General features: G+C 38.6%; 1 protein-coding gene across 1 annotated transcript; it reads right to left on the reverse strand.

Annotated features, from left to right (window-relative positions):
- Nucleotides 1–500: 500 nt before the first annotated feature.
- LOC147861057 (protein ROLLING AND ERECT LEAF 2-like) lies at nt 501–19,265 on the reverse strand. The gene is made up of 4 exons (XM_087323971.1): nt 18,378–19,265; nt 2,089–2,243; nt 1,782–2,002; nt 501–1,528 (listed from the first exon to the last, which is right to left on the reverse strand). The coding sequence occupies exons 1-4, from the start codon at nt 19,189–19,191 to the stop codon at nt 766–768; spliced, it is 1,953 nt and encodes a 650-aa protein (XP_087180097.1). The 5' UTR covers nt 19,192–19,265; the 3' UTR covers nt 501–765.
- Between the last annotated feature and the right edge of the window lie 1,126 nt (nt 19,266–20,391).

The raw sequence follows: 20,391 nt of genomic DNA on the forward strand, positions 1-20,391 counted from the left end.
GCCGAGATATCAAGGAGGTAAAACAACAAATGCATAGAGAAGTGCACAGGAGTTCAAATAAAATACATGTATGTTGTACTATGCATAAATAGCACAAATAAAATACAAAAACTGTATGTGTTGGGTGTAATTCTTGATGTCAGAATGAGGGCATCATAAGAATTTACTAATAAAATTACACATACATAAATTATCAACACACCAACCATAAAATCTCTCAAAAAGGCATCATAAGAATTTACTTATAATATTACACATACATACATCAATTATCAACACACCAACCATAAAATCTCTCGAAAAGGTATTGTTTTGATTCTTTGAATACAAGAATACAAATAGATACAAAAAGTATATGTAGAGCAAGCGCATTCATACATCATTACAACTATAATATACAACAAAGTATTGGAACTCTCTAATTATGGTTAAGGCTTCATATTTAATATATTTCATCCAAAGAGAACATCATTATGGAACTTCATGCTTTCAACAAACCATTCAAATTCCAATTGGGGAAATTTTAATGGTAGAGGTAGATACATATTATTGTAATTTTATATATCACCCACTAAAGGTTTTATGAAGTGTTATTCAAATACAAGGATACAAATTTTACAAAAAAATTACTATGTAGATCAGATGGTATATATCATCTTAATGATATAAAGGTTGGCTTTGATAATATACAACAAAGAATTGGACATCCTATTACACTATATAACCCATAGTGATACAAACTCTAATTAGCTCTATATATCCAAATCATGCTGGTTTTGTGAAGTTCTTCTTGTGATCACACAGTAGGGAATCATAAGTACTCATACAACTCTTCGAGAAAGTTGTTATAGCATCTAGAACTTTCGGTAGGCCCTTTTGGAGACAACCTAGCATCATCACGCTATTCTCTTCACACAATTTCTTATGCCGTTCTTTTTCCACTTGGAGTTCTTTCACAAGTAGGTTAACTATAGCTTTTCTCTCTTCAAGAGGATCTCGATTCTCATGTGAAACCCCATTCTCTTGTCTACTTTTGTCATGCAAAGTATTCACATATGACTCCAGAGCTTGATTCTTCTTTTCAAAATCCTTTTGAAGCTCATTAATCCTCTTTTGAGCTTCCATTTCATACCCTTGTTTTATGAACATTTCATGCAAAATTTCAACAAAATCTTTAAGCTCAACTATCACTTTATCAGACGGCAACTCTTTTAGCTTACCACTCCATGATTTGCAAAGCTCCAATAGAGGAGCTACAACCTCCGATGATCCCAATACATCATTCTCGTTTTGTCCTCGTAACCACTCTACCATCGATTCCATCCATTCTTTTTGTGATTTCACCATAGTTTCCAAATTATTGCACAACTTTGCTATCTCATTTTTCAAATCACGAGTTAGCCTCTCAGAGAAATTGCCTCTTTCCTGGTTATTCAGGACTGTTTCAGGTTTCAGATTTATCAGATCCTGTATAAACAAATTTTGCTTTCCATGAGCAACACATGTCTTTGACCACATATTTTTTAGCCTACACAAAACAAAAAAGACAGGTTAGGATGACATATGCCAAACATTAAAGTAAAAATGTGCTGGACGGAAAAAGGTGTTTTAACGTAATAAGCTTCAGTTTAGATTTAACTACGGATTTATCATGACTTTATAATTCGGTGGTAGGTAGATTGGATTTGAGCATTTTATGTGATGGAGATTTATCACCAATGCTTGAAAAACTTAAGAAAGCATTCAACGTAAATCTGAGATTACAAAATCTTTCAACTTACACTTCCAACAAATTCACCAACTGGGGGGCAAGACAGGCATCCCTCAGTTTGCAGATTTCGGACTTCGCTTCCGTAATTGCTTGGAGCTCCACGAACAACTTGGTTTCCAAACCTTTGACAATATTATTCGTTTTATCAATCTTTGTTCCGGCTCCTCTTTCTTTTTGACTTTGTAACTGCTTGGCTCTCCTGGCTAGCTCTAGAGTTGTAGATGCTAACGCCTTGTTCAAAAACTCTCTTTCAATTACCTTATCTCAAAACACTGAAAATATTTCCTCAAAAAAGGAAACAATATCCAATCAATTACCTTAGATTCATCACAGAGTTTCTTCTCCCATGCATGCAACTTGTCTAGAGTCGAAGCAAGATTCTCACTGTTATTTTGTTCATCTGCCAATGGTTCTTTTGGTGATTTGGTCCAAGAAATAATTCTAGAAACTTGCTGACGATGCCTCTGAATCCCTACAGATTTTAAATAAGTAAGAAAAAAGATCCAAAAGACAGATAAAAGCAAATTTTTGTGTTCCGGTTGGATGCAAGATATGGAAAATTGGTTTGGAATATGGGATGTAACACCCTTGATTCATGATGTATCAATAGATTTTGTTGTGAACGAGGCTTTTTGCAATGCCAATGTATCATGACATGGGAAAAATGAGGAGGCTCACAAATTATACTACATGTGCTTCACCTAACTCCAAAACCATTTTCTACGCCAAACGGGGAAACAGCACATATCAATACGAGTGAAGTGTCCATCGTGTTGTCTACCATCGAACCATTGCTTCCATAAACCTTAGTTCACACACTACAATGTGAGATAGGACATTGAGGCACAAGTGATGAGAGGAGTTAACAATGCAAATTTTTCCCTAAACAAGTTCGGTAATTTGGGTATCACACTTTGATACAACACTCTGCCTTTGGTCACATTCAACTATGCTTTCCATGCATCTTCAATTGAACCCAATCCATGCATGAATTTCTCTCACAATCATAATGTGCACGCTCAATCGCATCATCCATTAGTAAAGTTCTTGAAAACCGAGAGTAACTACTCACTTTTCTTAGATCATATCATAGATCTTGTTGTGAATTTTAATTCAAGCCATAGCTTGTCAAAATCAAGCCTCGTATGACAAAGTAATGGCTAAAATAAACTTGAAGAGAGAAGAGTGGAGAGAGAGAGAGAGAGAGATTTTATTATCGCATGTCCTATGAGACCAAAAAGATAGCATTTTCACATAATACATGTAAAATAAACAACCTGACTTGAGGATGAACCTTAAGCAAGCGCCCATGTAGTCCAAGATGGTTGATTATATGCTACAAATGACAAAGATACAACATGGTGCCACACTAGAATGTGTTGGATGGTGGCAGCTCCAGGCATGCACTCTCTTTCATCTTTATTATCACTCTTCAACATTCTCTCTCTTCCTAGATTCTTCTCTCTCTAGAATCTGCAACTCTTTCAATGCCTTCTCTCTCTAGAATCTGCAACAATTTAAATACCTTCTCTCTCTTCCACTTTTTCCAAGATATCCCCTCTTATTCCTAATTTAGTACTCCTAGTTTATTGTACCTGTTTGGTAGTACAAGAGTCACTTAACTACCAAACAACCATTTCACCCTCATTCCCCAATTTTGTATAAATAGGCTATACCAGCCTCTTTTGTAAAGACTTTATTTTTGCTACTACTTGCAAACAAGCTCTACTCTTTCAATGCCTTCTCTCCCTAGAATCTGCAATGCTTTAAATACCTTCTCTCTCTTCCACTTTTTTCAAGATATCCCCTCTTATTCTTAATTTAGTACTCCTAGTTTATTGTACCTGTTTGGTAGTACAAGAGTCACTTAACTACCAAACAACCATTTCACCATCGTTCCCCAATTTTGTATAAATAGGCTATACCAGCCTCTTTTGTAAAGACTTTATTTTTGCTACTAGCAAACAAGCTCTACTCTTTGCAACCATTTTTGCTATTGTTGTCTCTAACAGCCTTTTCACAGCTTGGTTGTGTCTATTTTGTTCTAACAATTGTTTCGTTGCTGCTATTAACAGCTTTTCTCACATGGTATCAGAGTAGTGAGATCTCCATAGCCTTAGCCTGATTTTTTTGTCGAAGAGCACACAAACCTATCTTCTTTTCTCCCACCCTTAAGAGGAGTTTTTTCCTTTTCTTTGCAGCCTCCCTCACAACCCTATAGAGGAGGTTCTCGTTGCAGCCACCCTCCCAACCTACAGAGGAGGTTCTTCTTTTGCTTTTCCCCTCATATGAGCCTCGCCTAGCATCTAGGGAGGAGTAGAAAGACCCTGAGCATCTACTTACAGCTGCTGCGAATTGTCTAATTGTAGCTCAAGAGGAGGATATCCATGGCCTCACATGCCACCATTGTTTCATCAACCATTCCCTAACTCCCCAAAGAGTTCATCTTGGATGGGAACAATTACTTGGATTGGGAATTGCAGATAAAGAGCTTGCCACAGTACCATCATCTATGGAATGTAGTCAATGGTAGTGACAAGAAACCACCTATAACTTCATCCTCTTCAACCAAATCAGTTGCTGGCTCATCTAAAGCTGAGATTGAAGCTTGGCTAGATAAGGATTCTCGTGCTAATGCTTTCCTCATGTTTAATATTAAACCGAGCATCGCTCGTCAATTTCAAGATACAAATGAAGAGACAGCCAATGAACTATGGGCAGCCATCAAAAACCAGTATCATCGAGCTAATCATGCTCAAATGATAGCTATTGAGAGCCAACTAGCAAATCTCAAGATTCATGACACTCCCAACATCATGGATCAAATAACGTAATTTGTTACTCTCCAAAAGGAACTAGTTTCTTTGGGAAGCAAGTCAACCGAAGTTGAATTTGGGCATCGTCTAATGATCAAGTTGCCTGAGTCATTCTCGGCCTTTTGTGACACAATTTCTCTTCTTCCCAACACATCTGATATGAATACATTTCTTGGCATGCTACAAGACAGCACAACAAGCAAGAAAGGTGATCAAACTTCCAATGAGATGCTTCTACATGCGAAAGGTAAAGGCAAGTGGAAGCAAAATGGCAACTCCTACAACAAACCCAATCCAAGACCACCAAACAACCCAGCCTACAAGGAGCTCACCTATCATTATTGTGGCTAGAAAGGTCACATTCAGCCTGACTGTCGAAAAAAGAAAAGGCACAATGCCAAGAAATCTTCTTCCACCAAAAGTCAACCTACACCAAAATCAAACTCTGGTCCACTCAGCCAAAGCAACAGTTTTCCTTGGCATTGAGGAACATTCTTCACATTTGGCTGGACCAACTACCTCAACCATTGATGAGTTGATGAGTGGTTAGTAGACAGTGGTGCCACTGCACACATGACTTATGACAAATCCATTTTGCATGATGTGAAGCTTAGGTCCTCCCAAATCTCCATAGGAGACGCCTCAAGCATTGAGGTTTCGTGTGTGGGTAATGTGTTTCTTAACACTTCTTCAAATGACGAACTTGCCATTCTTCAAGATGTGCTACATGTGCGCTTGCACTTGCTGCTCACAACAAATGGCCCATCTTTCAAATGGATGTCAAGTCAGCCTTCCTTAATGGTGACTTGAAAGAGGAAGTTTATGTTGAACAGCCTCCAGGTTTCGAGATTTCAGAGCAGAAAAACATGGTCTACATGTTACACAAAGCCTTGTCTAGCTTAAAGCAAGTTCCCAAAGCTTGGCATGACAAAATTGATACCTTCTTTCTCTTTGGGTTTTAGCACTGTTATGCTGATAGCAATCTCTATGTTTTTTCCCAAGATAATTTGCTATGCTTGATCATATTATATGTTGATAACCTTCTAATTACATGGTTCCTTGCTTCTAAAATTGAAGAACTCCCCGCAGACCTCAAAACAACATTTGAAATGACTAATCTAGGACTTCTCCATTATTTTATACGTATGGAGGTCCATCAATCACATGGTAGTATCTTCCTCAACCAACATAGGTATCTCATGCAGCTCCTTGAGACCTATAGCATGTCAAATTGCAAGCCACTCTCCTGTCCAATGGATCCAAACTCAACGCTATCTCATGAAGAAAATTCTCCCTTATTTAAAGATATGACGAAATATTGAAGGTTAATTGGGTCTCTTCTTCACTTAACTTACACTAGGCCTGATTTGTCTTATAATGTGAGATTTCTCAGCCAATTCTCAAGTGATCCAAGACAAAGTCATTGGCAAGCAACTATTCGAGTTCTTAGGTATTTGGCCAACACACTCAACTATGGTCTCTCTTTTAGAGGCGGCATCAAGCTTGTTGGCTACTCAGATGCTGATTGGGCAAGTGATATTGATTCTAGAGGGTCCACATCTAGCTATTGGTTTATGTTAGATTCAAGCTTGCTTTCTTGGAAATCAAAGAAGCAAACCTCAGTTTCTACTTCATCGACGAAAGCTGAATATCGCGCCACTTGGATACTTCTTGTGAGTTGCTATGGTTAATGCAATTGTTTTGTCATATTAGTGTTTTGCAAGACTCTCCTATTGCACTTCTCACTGACAGCTAGCAATGAGCACGGTTTTGGCTCAACCCGAACCAAATTGTTAAGCCATGGTTTAACAGTTTATTGGTTCCAAAAAAATTTAAAGATTTGGTTTGGTTTGGATTTTCAATAAACGGTTCGGTTTCGGTTTGGTTTGGTTCGGTTCTAAAACTCGGGTTTATAGGTTTATAGGTTTGGTTTATAGGTTTATAGGTTTTTGGTTAACTTTTTTTTACCTTAATAGTTTATTAATTTAATGGTTTAATTAGTGGTTTTTTATTGATTTTAATTAATTTAACTTAAATTTTTATTTAATTTAATGGTTCAATTAAAGTTTCTTTTATTGATTTAATAAATTTAACTTTAATACTTATTTAATTTAATGTATTTTTGTTCATTTAGATGTTTAATTAGTTTGATTTAAATGGTTTGGCTTAAATTTTTTATTAAATGGTTCGGTTTGGTTTCAACTTTTTCCTAAACAGTTTGGTTTGGTTTTTGTTTTATATAAACGGTTCGGTTCGGTTTCTTTGCCTTGAAACCGAACCGTGCCCATCGCTACTGACAGCCAAAGTGCTCGTTTATTAATTTAATGGTTTAATTAGTGGTTTTTTATTGATTTTAATTAATTTAACTTAAATGTTTATTTAATTTAATGGTTCAATGAAAGTTTCTTTTATTGATTTAATAAATTTAACTTAAATACTTATTTAATTTAATGTATTTTTGTTTATTTAGATGTTTAATTAGTTTGATTTAAATGGTTAGGCTTAAATTTTTTATTAAATGGTTCGGTTTGGTTTCAACTTTTTCCTAAACGGTTTGGTTTGGTTTGGTTTTTGTTTTATATAAACGGTTCGGTTCGGTTCGGTTTCTTTGCCTTGAGGTTTCTTTGCCTTGAAACCAAATTGTGCCCATCGCTACTGACAACCAAAGTGCCCGTTTATTAATTTAATGGTTTAATTAGTGGTTTTTTATTGATTTTAATTAATTTAACTTAAATGTTTATTTAATTTAATGATTCAATGAAAGTTTCTTTTATTGATTTAATAAATTTAACTTAAATAATTATTTAATTTAATGTATTTTTGTTTATTTAGATGTTTAATTAGTTTGATTTAAATGGTTAGGCTTAAATTTTTTATTAAATGGTTTGGTTTGGTTTCAACTTTTTCCTAAATGGTTTGGTTTGGTTTTTGTTTTATATAAACGGTTTGATTTCAGTACAGTTCGGTTTCTTTGCCTTGAAACCGAACCATGCCCATCGCTTCTGATAGCCAAAGTGCCCGTGCCTTGGCACATAGCTTAGCATTTCATAGTAGAAAAAAACATATTGAAGTGCATTACCATTTTGTTTGTGAATTAGTGAAATCACAAGTCATCAACTTGGCATATTGTCCTACTCAAGAAAATGTGGTTGATTTATTTATTAAGCCACTTACAAAGCAAGCCATTGATCAACTCCTTGGTTGACTAAATGTTGGACCGTCGTTCTGGAGTTGGAGGGTGGCACCTCCAAACTTGCACTCTCTTTTATCTTTATTATCTCTCTTCTATATTCTCTCTTCCTAGATTCTTCTCTCTATAATCTGCAACTCTTTAAATGTCTTCTATCTCTTCCACTTTTTCCAAGATATTCCCTCTTATTCCTAATTTCATATTCCTAGTTTATTGTACCTGTTTGGTTGTACAAGAGTCAGGTAACTACCAAACAACCATTTCACCCACGTTCCCCAATTTTGTATAAATAGGCTATACCAACCTCTTTTGTAAAGACTTTATTTTTGCTACTACTTCCAAACAAGGTCGACTCTTTGGCTGTGTCTCTACTCTTTGCAACCATTTTTGCTACTGTTGTCTAACAGCCTTCTCCAGCTCGATTGTGTCTATTTTGTTCCAACAATTGTTCCATTGTTGCTATTAACAACTTTTCTCACAAAATGCAAATGGGAAGCTTTGAAGAAAGTCATTCTCTCATGCACAAACAAATGTTTTTATCACGGACACACTAACCGCGGACTACGACAAAGCACGGATGACAAGGCTATGATCGATAAGGCTACGAATGTGGAATAGGAAGTCACAAGGCTAGGAACTCTAGAAGTTGTGCATGATGAGAACAAGAACTTAGGAAGCTATGGAGAGCATGAAGACATAGATAAAGAAGGAGACAATATGGCATGAAACAAGAAGACTAGATTGATATGTCAATGATTGGCGTCGAATCCCTTGAAAGGGACCAACGAGGTTATAAGTATTTATACTGTGAGTCAAAGTACATGCATTAGAATATCCAGGAGAATATTCAAGAGAATATTCTAGAACCTTCTAGTTCTAGAACTTTCTAAAAACTCTTAGAACGTGAAATAGATAATCTACTAATAATCTACTAAGATGTACATAATATGACCATATATTTGGATGTGTTGGTTAGAACACAACACTTGACTATATCGAAGAGGTCAAGAGTTCAAATCTTGACATGACTGTTGTCATGCTTGTGACAGTTTTCGACCAAGCACACATCTTGGAAATGCATCAAGAAATGTAGTTCAAAGAAAAAATGGTTTGATAAAGAATGTCATGAAGCTTGAAAGCGTCGTATGATTTTGGATGTAATTAAGGATAAAAAAATTTATCAAAAGCATTTGCGTGAGTACAAACGCAAGAGAAAGCGCATGCATGTGCTAAATTTTGGGGAAATTTAAAGGGGAAACGTGTTGAGAGTTATGGTGACTTAACTCTTCTTGACTTGTCTATGCATTGACCCTTCGAGTATTAATGGAGGAAAGTCGCCTTGGAGGTAAAGGTTTATATTGTTGCTTCGTAGACTTCAAGAACGCTTTTGATATGGTATCTCGTGAGCATCTTTGAAGGCTAATGGAAGAACTCAAGGTGTCAAGTGAATATATGCTTGCAATCTCCTGAATATATGAGAAGGTTATATGTTGTGTGCGTAAGGGCAATAAACTTTCAGATTTTTTCAATAGCACTATTGGTGCTAAGCAAGGATGCCCACTCTCACCAACTCTATTTGGTCTATGCATTGACGAATTGGAAGAAATGGTTGCCAAGTTTGTAAAGGAAGAACGTGTTGAAGAAGTTGCAATTGGGAATGTTGTCATTATGCTTTTGCTATATGCGGAAAGCTTCAAATATCTTGCCCTTGAAGTTCCTTCAAACCATAGATGGAATGAATGTACTACACGCCGCTTAGAGGTGGGAAAGTGAGCATATTATGCATTTGGGAACACATGCAATCATGGAGATATTAAGTGTTGGGTCCTCAAGAAATACCTTTTCGACACTTTGGTGACACCAATGCTTCTCTATGGGGTGGAAGCATGGGGTGGTAGCATCCCTAAATCTACTTGGAAAGAGTTTGAAAATGTCCAAAAACATTTTCTTACAAAGGTTCTAGAAGTTAAGAAACAAACGTCATACATCCTCCTCCTTGAGACGGGATCACTTCCCATTGAGATCATGGCCATGGAAAGGGTTGTTGAATACATGCTAAGGTTCAAAAAAGTCTCTCACATCGACTTTCTAGAATTGCATGGGAAGCAAGCAAAAAGACCCAAAAGACGCATAAAAGCAAAATTTTGCGTTTTGAATGCAAGATATGCAAAAGTGGTTTGGTAGATGGGATGCAACACATTTGCTTCATGATGCATCACTAGATTCCTCTGTAAATGAGGCCTTTTTGAAACACCAATGTATCATGACATGGGAAAAATGTGGACGTCCCCGCTTCACACATTATGCTACACATGTTGCACCTTACTACTAAACAATATTCTTTACAAAACAAGGAAACCGTACACATCGATACATGTTAGAGCCCATCCCATTGTCTACCATTCAAACCATTACTTCTATGCAACTTAGCTCACATGCATTGCAATGTGAGAAGGGGCATTGGGGCACAAATGATGAGAGTGGTCGACTATGCACACTTTGCCCTAAACAATTTCGAGAGTCTGAGTATCATACTTTGATACAATGTTTTGCGTTTAATCATATTCATGTTGGAGGGTGGCAGCTCCAAACCTGCACTCTCTTTCATATTTATTATCTCTGTACTACATTCTCTCTTTTCTCAAATTCTTCTCTCTCTAGAATCTGCAACTCTTTAAATGCCTTCTCTCTCTAGAATCTACAATGCTTTAAATGCCTTTTCTCTCTTCTACCTTTTCCAAGATATTCCCTTTTATTCCTAGTTTTTTGTACCTGTTTGGTAGTATAAGAGTCACTTAACTACCAAACAGCCATTTCACCCACATTCCCCAATTTTGTATAAATAGGCTATACCAACCTCTTTTGTATAGTTTTTCATTTTCTTTTTTGCTACTTAAAACAAGCTCTATTCCTTGGTTATGTCTCTACTCTTTGCAACCATTTTTTCTACTGCTGTCTAACAGCCTTCTCACAGCTTGGTTGTCTCTTCCGCTGCTGCTATTAACAGCTTTTCTCACATGGTATCAAAGCAGTGAGGTCTCCATATCCTCAACCTGATTTTTTTTTGCCAAAGAGCACACAGACCTATCTTCTTTTATCCCTCCCTCCCAACCCTACAGAGGAGGCTCTTCTGTTTTCTTTTCCCCTTATCTGAGCCTCACCTAGCATCTAGGGAGAAGTAGAAAGACCCTGAGTATCTACTTACAACTGCTGTAAATTGTCCAACTGTAGCTCAAGAGGAGGATATCCATGGTCTCACATGCCACCATTGTTTCATCAACCATTCCCCAACTCCCCAAAGAATCCATCTTGGATGGGAACAATTACTTGGATTGGGAGCTACAAATAAAGACCTTGCTACAATACCATCGTTTATGGAATGTAGTCAATGGTAGTGACAAGAAACCACCAGTAACTTCATCCTCTTCAACCAAATCAGTTGCTGGCTCATCTAACGCTGAGATTGAAGCTTGGCTAGATAAGGATTCTCGTGCTCATGCTTTCCTCATGTTTAATATTAAACCGAGCATCGCTCGTCAATTTCAAGATAAAGATGACGAGAAAGCCAATGAACTATGGACAGCCATCAAAAGGAGGTATCATCGAGCTAATCATGCTCAAATGATAGCTATTGAAAGCCAACTAGCAAATCTCAAGATTCATGACACTCCCAACATCATGGATCAAATAATGGAATTTGTCACTCTCCAAAAGGAACTAGTTTCTTTGGGAAGCAAGTCCACTGAAGTTGAGTTTGTGCATCGTCTAATGATAAAGTTGCCCGAGTCATTCTCAGCCTTTTGTGACACCATTTCTCTTCTTCCCAACACACCTGACATGAATACATTTCTTGGTATGCTACAAGATAGGGCAACAAGGAAGAAAAGTGCTCAAACTTCCAATGAGACGCTTCTACATGCGACAAGTAAAGGCAAGTGGAAGCAAAATGGTAACTCCTACAACAAACCCAATCCAAGACCGCCAAACAACCCAGCTTACAAGGAGCTCACTTGTCATTATTGTGGCTACAAAGGTCACATTCAGCCAGATTGTCGGAAAAAGAAAAGGGACAATGCTAAGAACTCTTCTTCTACCAGAAATCAACCTACACCGAAATCCAACTCGGCCCACTCAGCCAAAGCAACAGTTTTCCTTGGCATTGAGGAACATACTTCACATTTGGCTGGACCAACTACTTCAACCATCGATGAGTGGTTAGTAGATAGTGGTGCCACTTCACACATGACCTATGACAAATCCATTTTGCATGATGTGAAGCCTAGCTCTTCCCAAATCTCTATAGGAGATGCCTCAAGCATTGAGGCTTCATGTGTGGGTAATGTGTTTCTTGACAATTCTTCAAGTGAAGAACCTGTCGTTCTTCAAGATGTGCTACATGTGCCTCGCATCTCTACCAACCTACTTTCGGTTTACAAAATCACCAAGCAAGGTTATGGAGTCTACTTTGATAGCTCAGTTTTGGAAGTGATTGACACCAACAGCCTACAAATTGTAGCTAGTGGCACACAAGAAGGGGGTTTATATCGCCTAAAAAGCTCCCATAGCCCCTTGGAAAACTCCAAATCTCATCTTCTTCATCTTCTTCAAGGCTCTCATGCCTTGGTGGCACAAGAAGATCCCACGTTGTGGCATGCTAGGTTTGGTCATCTCAACTATGATTCTCTTCAAAAGCTCTCCTCCTCCCAACTAGTTGAGGGTCTTCCTATTTTCAAATCTCCCAATACCCCATGTGTTGCTTGTCTTCATGGCAAGCAACATCGAGAGCCTTTCCCTCATGAAGCCACTCATCGAGCAACATCTATCTTGGAGTTAGTGCACATGGATCTTTGTGGTCCCATGAAAACCACTACTCTTGGTGGTGTACGCTACTTCATGCTTATAATTGATGACTTCTCCCGCAAGGTTTGGGTTTATTTTCTTGTAGAAAAATCCCAAGCCTTCGCAAAATTTCAAGAATGGGTAGCTCTCGTGGAGAACGAGACATCGAAGAAAGTTCGAAAGATCAGGTCGGACAATGGTGGAGAGTTTATGTCCAAAGCTTTCCACCATTTCTGCTCTCAACGAGGCATTGCTCGCCAATTTTCTACACCCAATACTCCTCAACAAAATGGAGTCGTGGAAAGGAAGAACCGGACAGTCCAAGAGATGGCTCGTACGATGCTATCTCAATCTGATCTTCCTCTCTCGTTTTGGGGTGAAGCTATCAACACAGCAATCTACATCATCAATTGCTGCCCAACAAAAGCAGTTGCTGGAATGACACCTGCAGAAGCATTTACAAGTGTAAAGCCCTCAGTATCTCATTTTAAAGTCTTTGGTTGTGATGCTTATGTTCACATTTCAGATCATAAAAGGACGAAATTTGAGTCCAAAACCAAGAAATGCAAATTTCTTGGTTACAACACACAATCTAAAGCATACAGGTTATGGGATTTAGAGTCAAAGTCCCTAGTCATATCCAGGGATGTTCATTTTGTGGAGTCTCAGCCGGATGACTCTAGGATTTCACCTGAGTTCATGGTTGAAATCCAAGCTCCTCCGGAATCTCCTATTTTAGACGAAGTTGTCTCATCTTCAAGCCCCCCATCTCCTCCTACTCAATCTCTAACTTCGCCAACAATTCAAACCTCTCCCTCAACTCCACTTGTTTCCACTCCCTCTACAAACCAGCTTCCACCACTTCCCAAGTGGCTTCAAGCCACCGTTTGTGATTCTCATCTCTCTGATGCTGAACTTCATGAGTATACATCTGGTTCTCGAACACGTAAGTCACAACGGCCTCTTCACTCATGCAACTTTGCCTTATTGTGCACTGTTGTGCAATCAAAAGAACCCACAACAGCAAAAGAGGCCCTTGTTCTTCCAAAGTGGAAAGCAGCAATGGAAGTTGAACTTGATTCCATTGAGCGGAATCATACATGGGAGCTGGTCCCACGGCCTCCACATCGACAAGTCATTGGATTGCAATGGATTTTCAAGACCAAATACCATGTCGATGGTACTTTGGATAAGCACAAGGCACGTTTAGTGGCAAAAGGCTACTCACAAGTTGAAGGAGTGGATTATGAGGAAACTTTTGCTCCAACAGCAAGGTACACATCTATCCGATGTGCGCTTGCACTTGCTGCTCACAACAAATGGGCCATTTTTCAAATGGATGTCAAGTTAGCCTTCCTTAACGGTGACTTGAAAGAGGAGGTTTATGTTGAACAGCCTCCAGGTTTCGAGATTTTAGAGCAGAAAAACATGGTCTACAGGTTACACAAAGCCTTGTATGGCTTAAAGCAAGGTCCCAAAGCTTGGCATGACAAAATTGATAGCTTCTTTCTCTCTCTTGGGTTTCAGAACTGTTATGTTGACAACAATCTCTCTCTCTCTCTCTCTCTCTCTCTCTCTCTCTCTCTCTCTCTCTCTCTCTCTCTCTCTCTCTCTCTACCTATCTATCTATCTATCTATATATATATATATATATATTTCCCGCTTCCAAGGCATGCCATTAATCAGCTCCTCGGTCGACTCAATGTTTGATGGCCGTTCTGGAGCTGAGAGGAGGTGTTGGAGGGTGGCAGCTCCAAACCTGCACTCTCTTTCATATTTATTATCTCTATACTACATTCTCTCTTTTCTCAGATTCTTCTCTCTAGAATCTGCAACTCTTTAAATGCCTTCTCTCTCTAGAATCTACAATGCTTTAAATGCCTTTTCTCTCTTCTACCTTTTCCAAGATATTCCCTTTTATTCCTCGTGTTTTGTACCTGTTTGGTAGTACAAGAGTCACTTAACTACCAAACAGCCATTTCACCCACATTTCCCAATTTTGTATAAATAGGCTATACCAGCCTCTTTTGTATAGTTTTTCATTTTCTTTTTTGCTACTTAAAACAAGCTCTATTCCTTGGTTGTGTCTCTACTCTTTGCAACCATTTTTTCTACTGCTGTCTAACAGCCTTCTCACAGCTTGACTGTGCCTATTTTGTTTTAAGTCTTCCGCTGCTGCTATTAACAGCTTTTCTCACAATTTGTCCATGCTTTCCACACATCTTTGACCAAGCCAAATCCTTGTACGAATTTCTCTCACAACCACAATGTGCACTCTCGATTACAACATTCATTGGTAAAGTTCTTGAACATCGAGAGTTGCTACTCACTTTCACACGTATCACGTGAAATGTAATATTTTTGGTCTCATAGGTCATATTTGACCTCCGAAGACGATAATATAATCTATCTATCTCTCAAGGGCTTCCAAATGGAGCAATCTTTGAAGCACAAAAACACCTACAATGGTGAGAATGGCAAGATCATGGTCCACAAGCCCAAGCCTACATGCATGATAAATTACTATTGCTTGATCTATTGCAACCCTTGTGGAATGTCCTGGTCAGGGACCCAAACCTTCATTAACGTGCAGCACGTGGAGTGATGGGGCTAAAACAAGTTGCGATTGTTCTTTGTTGATGAGCTTGTATGTTGTATTGTTGTCCTTCCAACGACTTCTTCATGTGTCTCTTTAGTTCTAGCAAGAATTCTCAAGCACCATTTGTCCTCATATTCCATTACCTTGATGAGGGGGCTAAACCCTTGGTTAAAGAGACAATGGTATCTCACTCTTATTTCATAAAAAACAGATAATTGGCAAACATAGTTTTCTTCATATTCCACTCCTTGATGACGCCATAGGTATGAGCATATCTGCGTAACTCAATCAATTGATGTGAAGAGGTTCATACTTGTCCTATCACACTACACAATGCATGCAATAGATATAATCCACGTAAGAGGACTTGATGAATTCATCATCCAATATGTGTCAATAGTGTGCCTTATAGTGGGCCACCTTCCTACACGAGATGTTGTGGGGTTAATGCATGTTCTTCCTTTATCCAAATTGATAATATCAGTTTGGATCACTCTATACTTTTCCACTTTGGCCATATTCAGATGGTGGCAATCAAAGGTATATTGGAACAGGGGTAGTGCATTTATGCCTATACCATGAGACTCAAACCATTGTTGCGTTTCAAAATACCAACAATGATTATCTTCATGTTCAACAAGTTGTTTTGATGACATGAGAGCCAACCTTGAGTACCTTCGCTTAGGAATCTCCCCAAGACGTTGGATACTGATCACTGATCGGAATAATGCCTTGGTGATCGATCATTGGGGTTGCTCCCATCTCCACTAGAGATATATCAGGGGGCACCATCACTTTGCTCGTGGAACCGTACATGTATGGAGATCTCTAAAGGGATATCACAATTGAAAGCACATTTATCCTCAGCTAAAATCTTGAAATGTGTGGAACAATTATACATGATGAATGAAAGACACATGTCCAACATGTTTGCCATAATGAAAATGGAAGCTTTTGAGTACAAGGAGGTAATGGGAAGTGTTAGAAAACTTCAAAATGGCAAGGTTGCAAATACACTTCACCGACATTCAGAAATGACCAAATGGGCTAGCCCAGTGCCTAAAGAAGGATTGTATGCATTACTAAATCGGGTAGTGGCACAAGATTTTCCAACAGATTGGCAGGATAACTGGATAGACACCATACAAATGTGGGAATAGAAATTGGTTCACCAACTATGAACGATTATGATGATCTTCTATCACAAAACTTCTAAACAGTATTGCTTAGTGTTTACTCAATAAAAGGGCATCCCAACTGAACCAACACGTCTTGCGGCTGAAAACCCTCATAGGTTCTTATGGATTTGTCCCAATTCCTAGGATAACTAGTTCCCCAATTCCCTCACCCTTAAAACCATAGAAATTAGCTTTAGAATTGGTCGCACTCTCAAATGACTCCATTAGCTCTAAAACTGAACTTGAGTTCTACACAATGCTACTTGATAGTGGATTACAATGCAAAATTCAGAGCAGAAAAATGAGGACAAGAGAAGAAGGAAAGAGATCATCATTTCTGATTTCCAGGAAGAGAACAAAAAGAACAAGAGAAGAGCAGCAAAGAGAACATTGTTTCTCATTTATTTTCAGCTTGGGCAGAAATGTCATTCTGTGTTATTATGGCAATGGATTGCAATGCTAAATGGGGAGATTAGTTATGGTGGACGACTCTGAGTAGGGAAGGTGGATACTTTTCATGAGTCCTCTTCTCCTCCTTTTTCTTCCTTCTTCTTCCTTCTATGGACTAATCATTTTTATCCATAGCAACAAAGCAAGACAAAGATACTGATGTGGCTTTTTTCTTTTGACCATACCCCTTCTTCTAAAACATGACCTTGATTGAATTGCATAAGTTTCTCTAATACTTTTTTGTGTCAATACTAGCAAAGACAATGAATTATTCCATCAGTTATTAGGCCGTATTGTCTCGAAAACTTACCCTACAGCATGTGGCAGTCAGCAACAAAATTATCTTAAAAAGCAGGGAATTAGATCCTAAGTTCATCCTTCAGGTCACCCTTACACTCCCTCACAAGGCATTGAACTTAAAGAATTAAAACTTGTGATTTGTTTTCCGCAGGCTTGAGGCATAGATTGTGAGCAATATGCAAGATCCTCACCATTAGTCTCGATGCATAGAAACCCATTCAGCATGACCTCCCTACTAGTCTAGGTTATCTAAACTAATGTCAGCTCTGGTCATAACTTGTGGTGAACATTGTACTGATTAATTTCTGTCACCAAATTATATATCACTCGCTTTACTCTGGCCTCCACCCTACTACATTCACATCATTTTGAGTAAATATATATCTTTGCCACAAGCTGCTGAAGGATTCTCTATCATTTACTTACAGGACTCTTCGGCAACCAAGCAAATGATAGAAAGGAAAGAATTCAAAAGTTACAGGACCCATCATTTATGAAAGGGACTCGGGACAACACCCACATAAAACCGTATTACTAGACAAAAAGAGCAAAGAAAATACCCTAGGAAGATTGCCATCCCTTCCATAAACAAAGGGCCATGTAGCAATGGGCACGGTTAACCGAACCGAACCGTTAAGTCATGGTTTTAACGGTTTATTGATTCCAGAAATTTTTAATGGTTTGGTTTGGTTTGGATTTTCGATAAATGGTTCGGTTCTAAAACTCGGGTTTATAGGTTTGGTTTAAAGGTTTCTAGGTTTTTGGTTAACTTTTTTTTACCTTAATAGTTTATTAATTTAATAGTTTAATTACTGGTTTTTTATTGATTTAATTAATTTAACTTAAATGATTATTTAATTTAACGTATTTTTGTTAATTTAGATGTTTAATTAGTTTGATTTAAATGGTTTGGTTTTAATTTTTTATTAAATGGTTCAGTTTGGTTTCAACTTTTCCCTAAATGGTTTGGTTTAATTTTTTTATTAAATGGTTCGGTTTGGTTTCAACTTTCCCTAAACGGTTTGGTTTGGTTTTTGTTTTATATAAACGGTTCGGTTCGGTTTCTTTGCCTTGAAACCGAACCGTGCCCATTGCTAGGGTCAAGTGTAATAGAAAAATTCACTAATTGCCATATCTCTAATCAACAAAAGAGCGATTTGTGATAGAAGCTTCTGTAATTGAGAAAATGAAGAAAAAATAGCAAAACAAAGTGGAAAAACTTAAGACACCTTACCAGATCTTTCATCAATGACAGGTGTGTGAAAGAAATCTCTATGAGCATCCAAGTACAGCCGAGAAACCTCATGGCCAGCTTTATAGCTTTCCAGAAAAATATCATCTATGTCTTTCAGAACAAATGCCAACCTTCGACTGCTTATCCATGGGATCGGAGATAACGGTGGTTGTTCAAATGGTTTACCTATTGCCCTGAAATGCTCTTCCTGATACTGATGATTTTCTTCTTCTCCCTCGTGATGATGACGATGCTTCCCAAAACCTGAATTTTCATTTCTACTCTCTGAATCATCGTCATCGTCGTCAGGTTCGTCATCCTCATCCTCATCATCTTCATCCTCATCATCATCATCATCCAATCCGTCTTCTTTATTCCTGCCCTCTCCCCGATTCTTATCTCCATAACTCTTTGAGGTTGAGGAAGGAACTAAATTATGGAAAAAATCAGGCTGTGGCATACTACGTGCCCTCGGCAATGGTTTTTTCTCTTTCTCAAACTCAGGAGGTTCCGGGGGTGCAAGAACATGAGGGAGACCAGAGCCAGTATTCACACCCCTAGTACTCATATTGGCCATGGCCATAGCTCTGGAAGAAGGCAGGGAAGCTTTTTCTTCGTGCAACATTGAAGAGGAAGGATCTTCTATCTCGGCAAATTGCCGTATAGCTGCACCTGTATTCTTCAAAGAGGAAATATAGTAAGCGTGTGAAGAAGCAAATGCGTGTCTGTGAGAGGAAGCTTGTTTTATGTGTCGTTTCCTGGCCTTGCATAGCAGAACTTCCTCTGCCTCATCCTTAGAATTCACACACCCCATTGCTGGGTGGGCAGCAGCAGCAGAAGAAGAAGAAGAAGAAGAAGAACAGGGGAATGCTTTACATATCCATCATATACACACAAAATCTGTAGCTATATATATATATATATATACATAGCTAAGAAGAGAGAGATAACATGATCCAGGATCAATCTCTACATCTTCTTTTGGAAGACACTTCCACTGTCTTTTGTTCTGCCTCTGTTTTTTTTTAGGGTTTAGAATTTGTCTCTTCTTCTGCTTCGTCCTTTTCCCACCTGTGTGTGTATGTGAGTGGATGTGTAGGAGGTACACATACATACATACATACATACATACATTTAGGTAGAAGAAGGAGTGTAAAAGGCTGAGAGAGAGAGAGAGAGAGAGAAGGGCCTAGCCACGTGTGAGAGGATGGAGAGAGAGAGAGAGAGAGAGAGAGAGAGAGGCTTGAGTGCTCTCTGCTCTGTTTTCTTTGCTTAGGTTCTTCTGGTAGGCAGCAGTTGTTGGGGCGGGCCCAGGAGAATCATGGATACCCGCCTGCCTCCACATCCGATCTCGACCTTGATGGTGCGATCATCTCTTTTATACTTGGATGCACGCCTGCTCCCCGATATTGTCCATCTATCCCGATTGTTGCATCGTGTTTATGTATGTATTTCGGTGCATTGCTTTGTTGCATGTGTGCTCGGAAAGAGTCCTCTGTGTAGCATCGGTTGCACATGTTTTAGATCGAGACACTGATAGTGAGAGAGAGAGAGAGAGAGAGAGAGAGTCTTGGGCAGCATCGGGCAAACGATTGATTGTTCAACTCTTAAGAACTCGCATGCCTTGAATTCTCGAGAGATACATACGTATCACCTTCGACATCGTCGCATATGCTTCATTCCTCTCTGTATTCTTCCAGAACCCAGTTTTGCAACAGACCGCACATCATTTACTTAGTGTTCGTTTCTTATGGCCCATACTTACATTAAATTAGCGAGAAATTAAAAGTTTGTTGAAAGACTTGTGGACGTAAGGGCATCTAACGTATGGATTGTTATCGCCCAAATACATACATAAAGGTTATAAACACTATACTAATTGCACAAGTCATTTTGTGTGTGTGTGTGCATCGTTGCACACATATCACCTCTTCATGAACTTGGGAACTCACCCAATACATTACAAACATATTATGCACACTATGTTGCGAAGGGAAAGGCAATTGATACATGT

Source organism: Azolla caroliniana, unplaced genomic scaffold (genome assembly GCF_043228905.1).
Source record: "Azolla caroliniana isolate FFs.n. ecotype wild unplaced genomic scaffold, voAzoCaro1.0.p SCAF_8, whole genome shotgun sequence".
Classification (NCBI taxonomy): domain Eukaryota; kingdom Viridiplantae; phylum Streptophyta; class Polypodiopsida; order Salviniales; family Salviniaceae; genus Azolla; species Azolla caroliniana.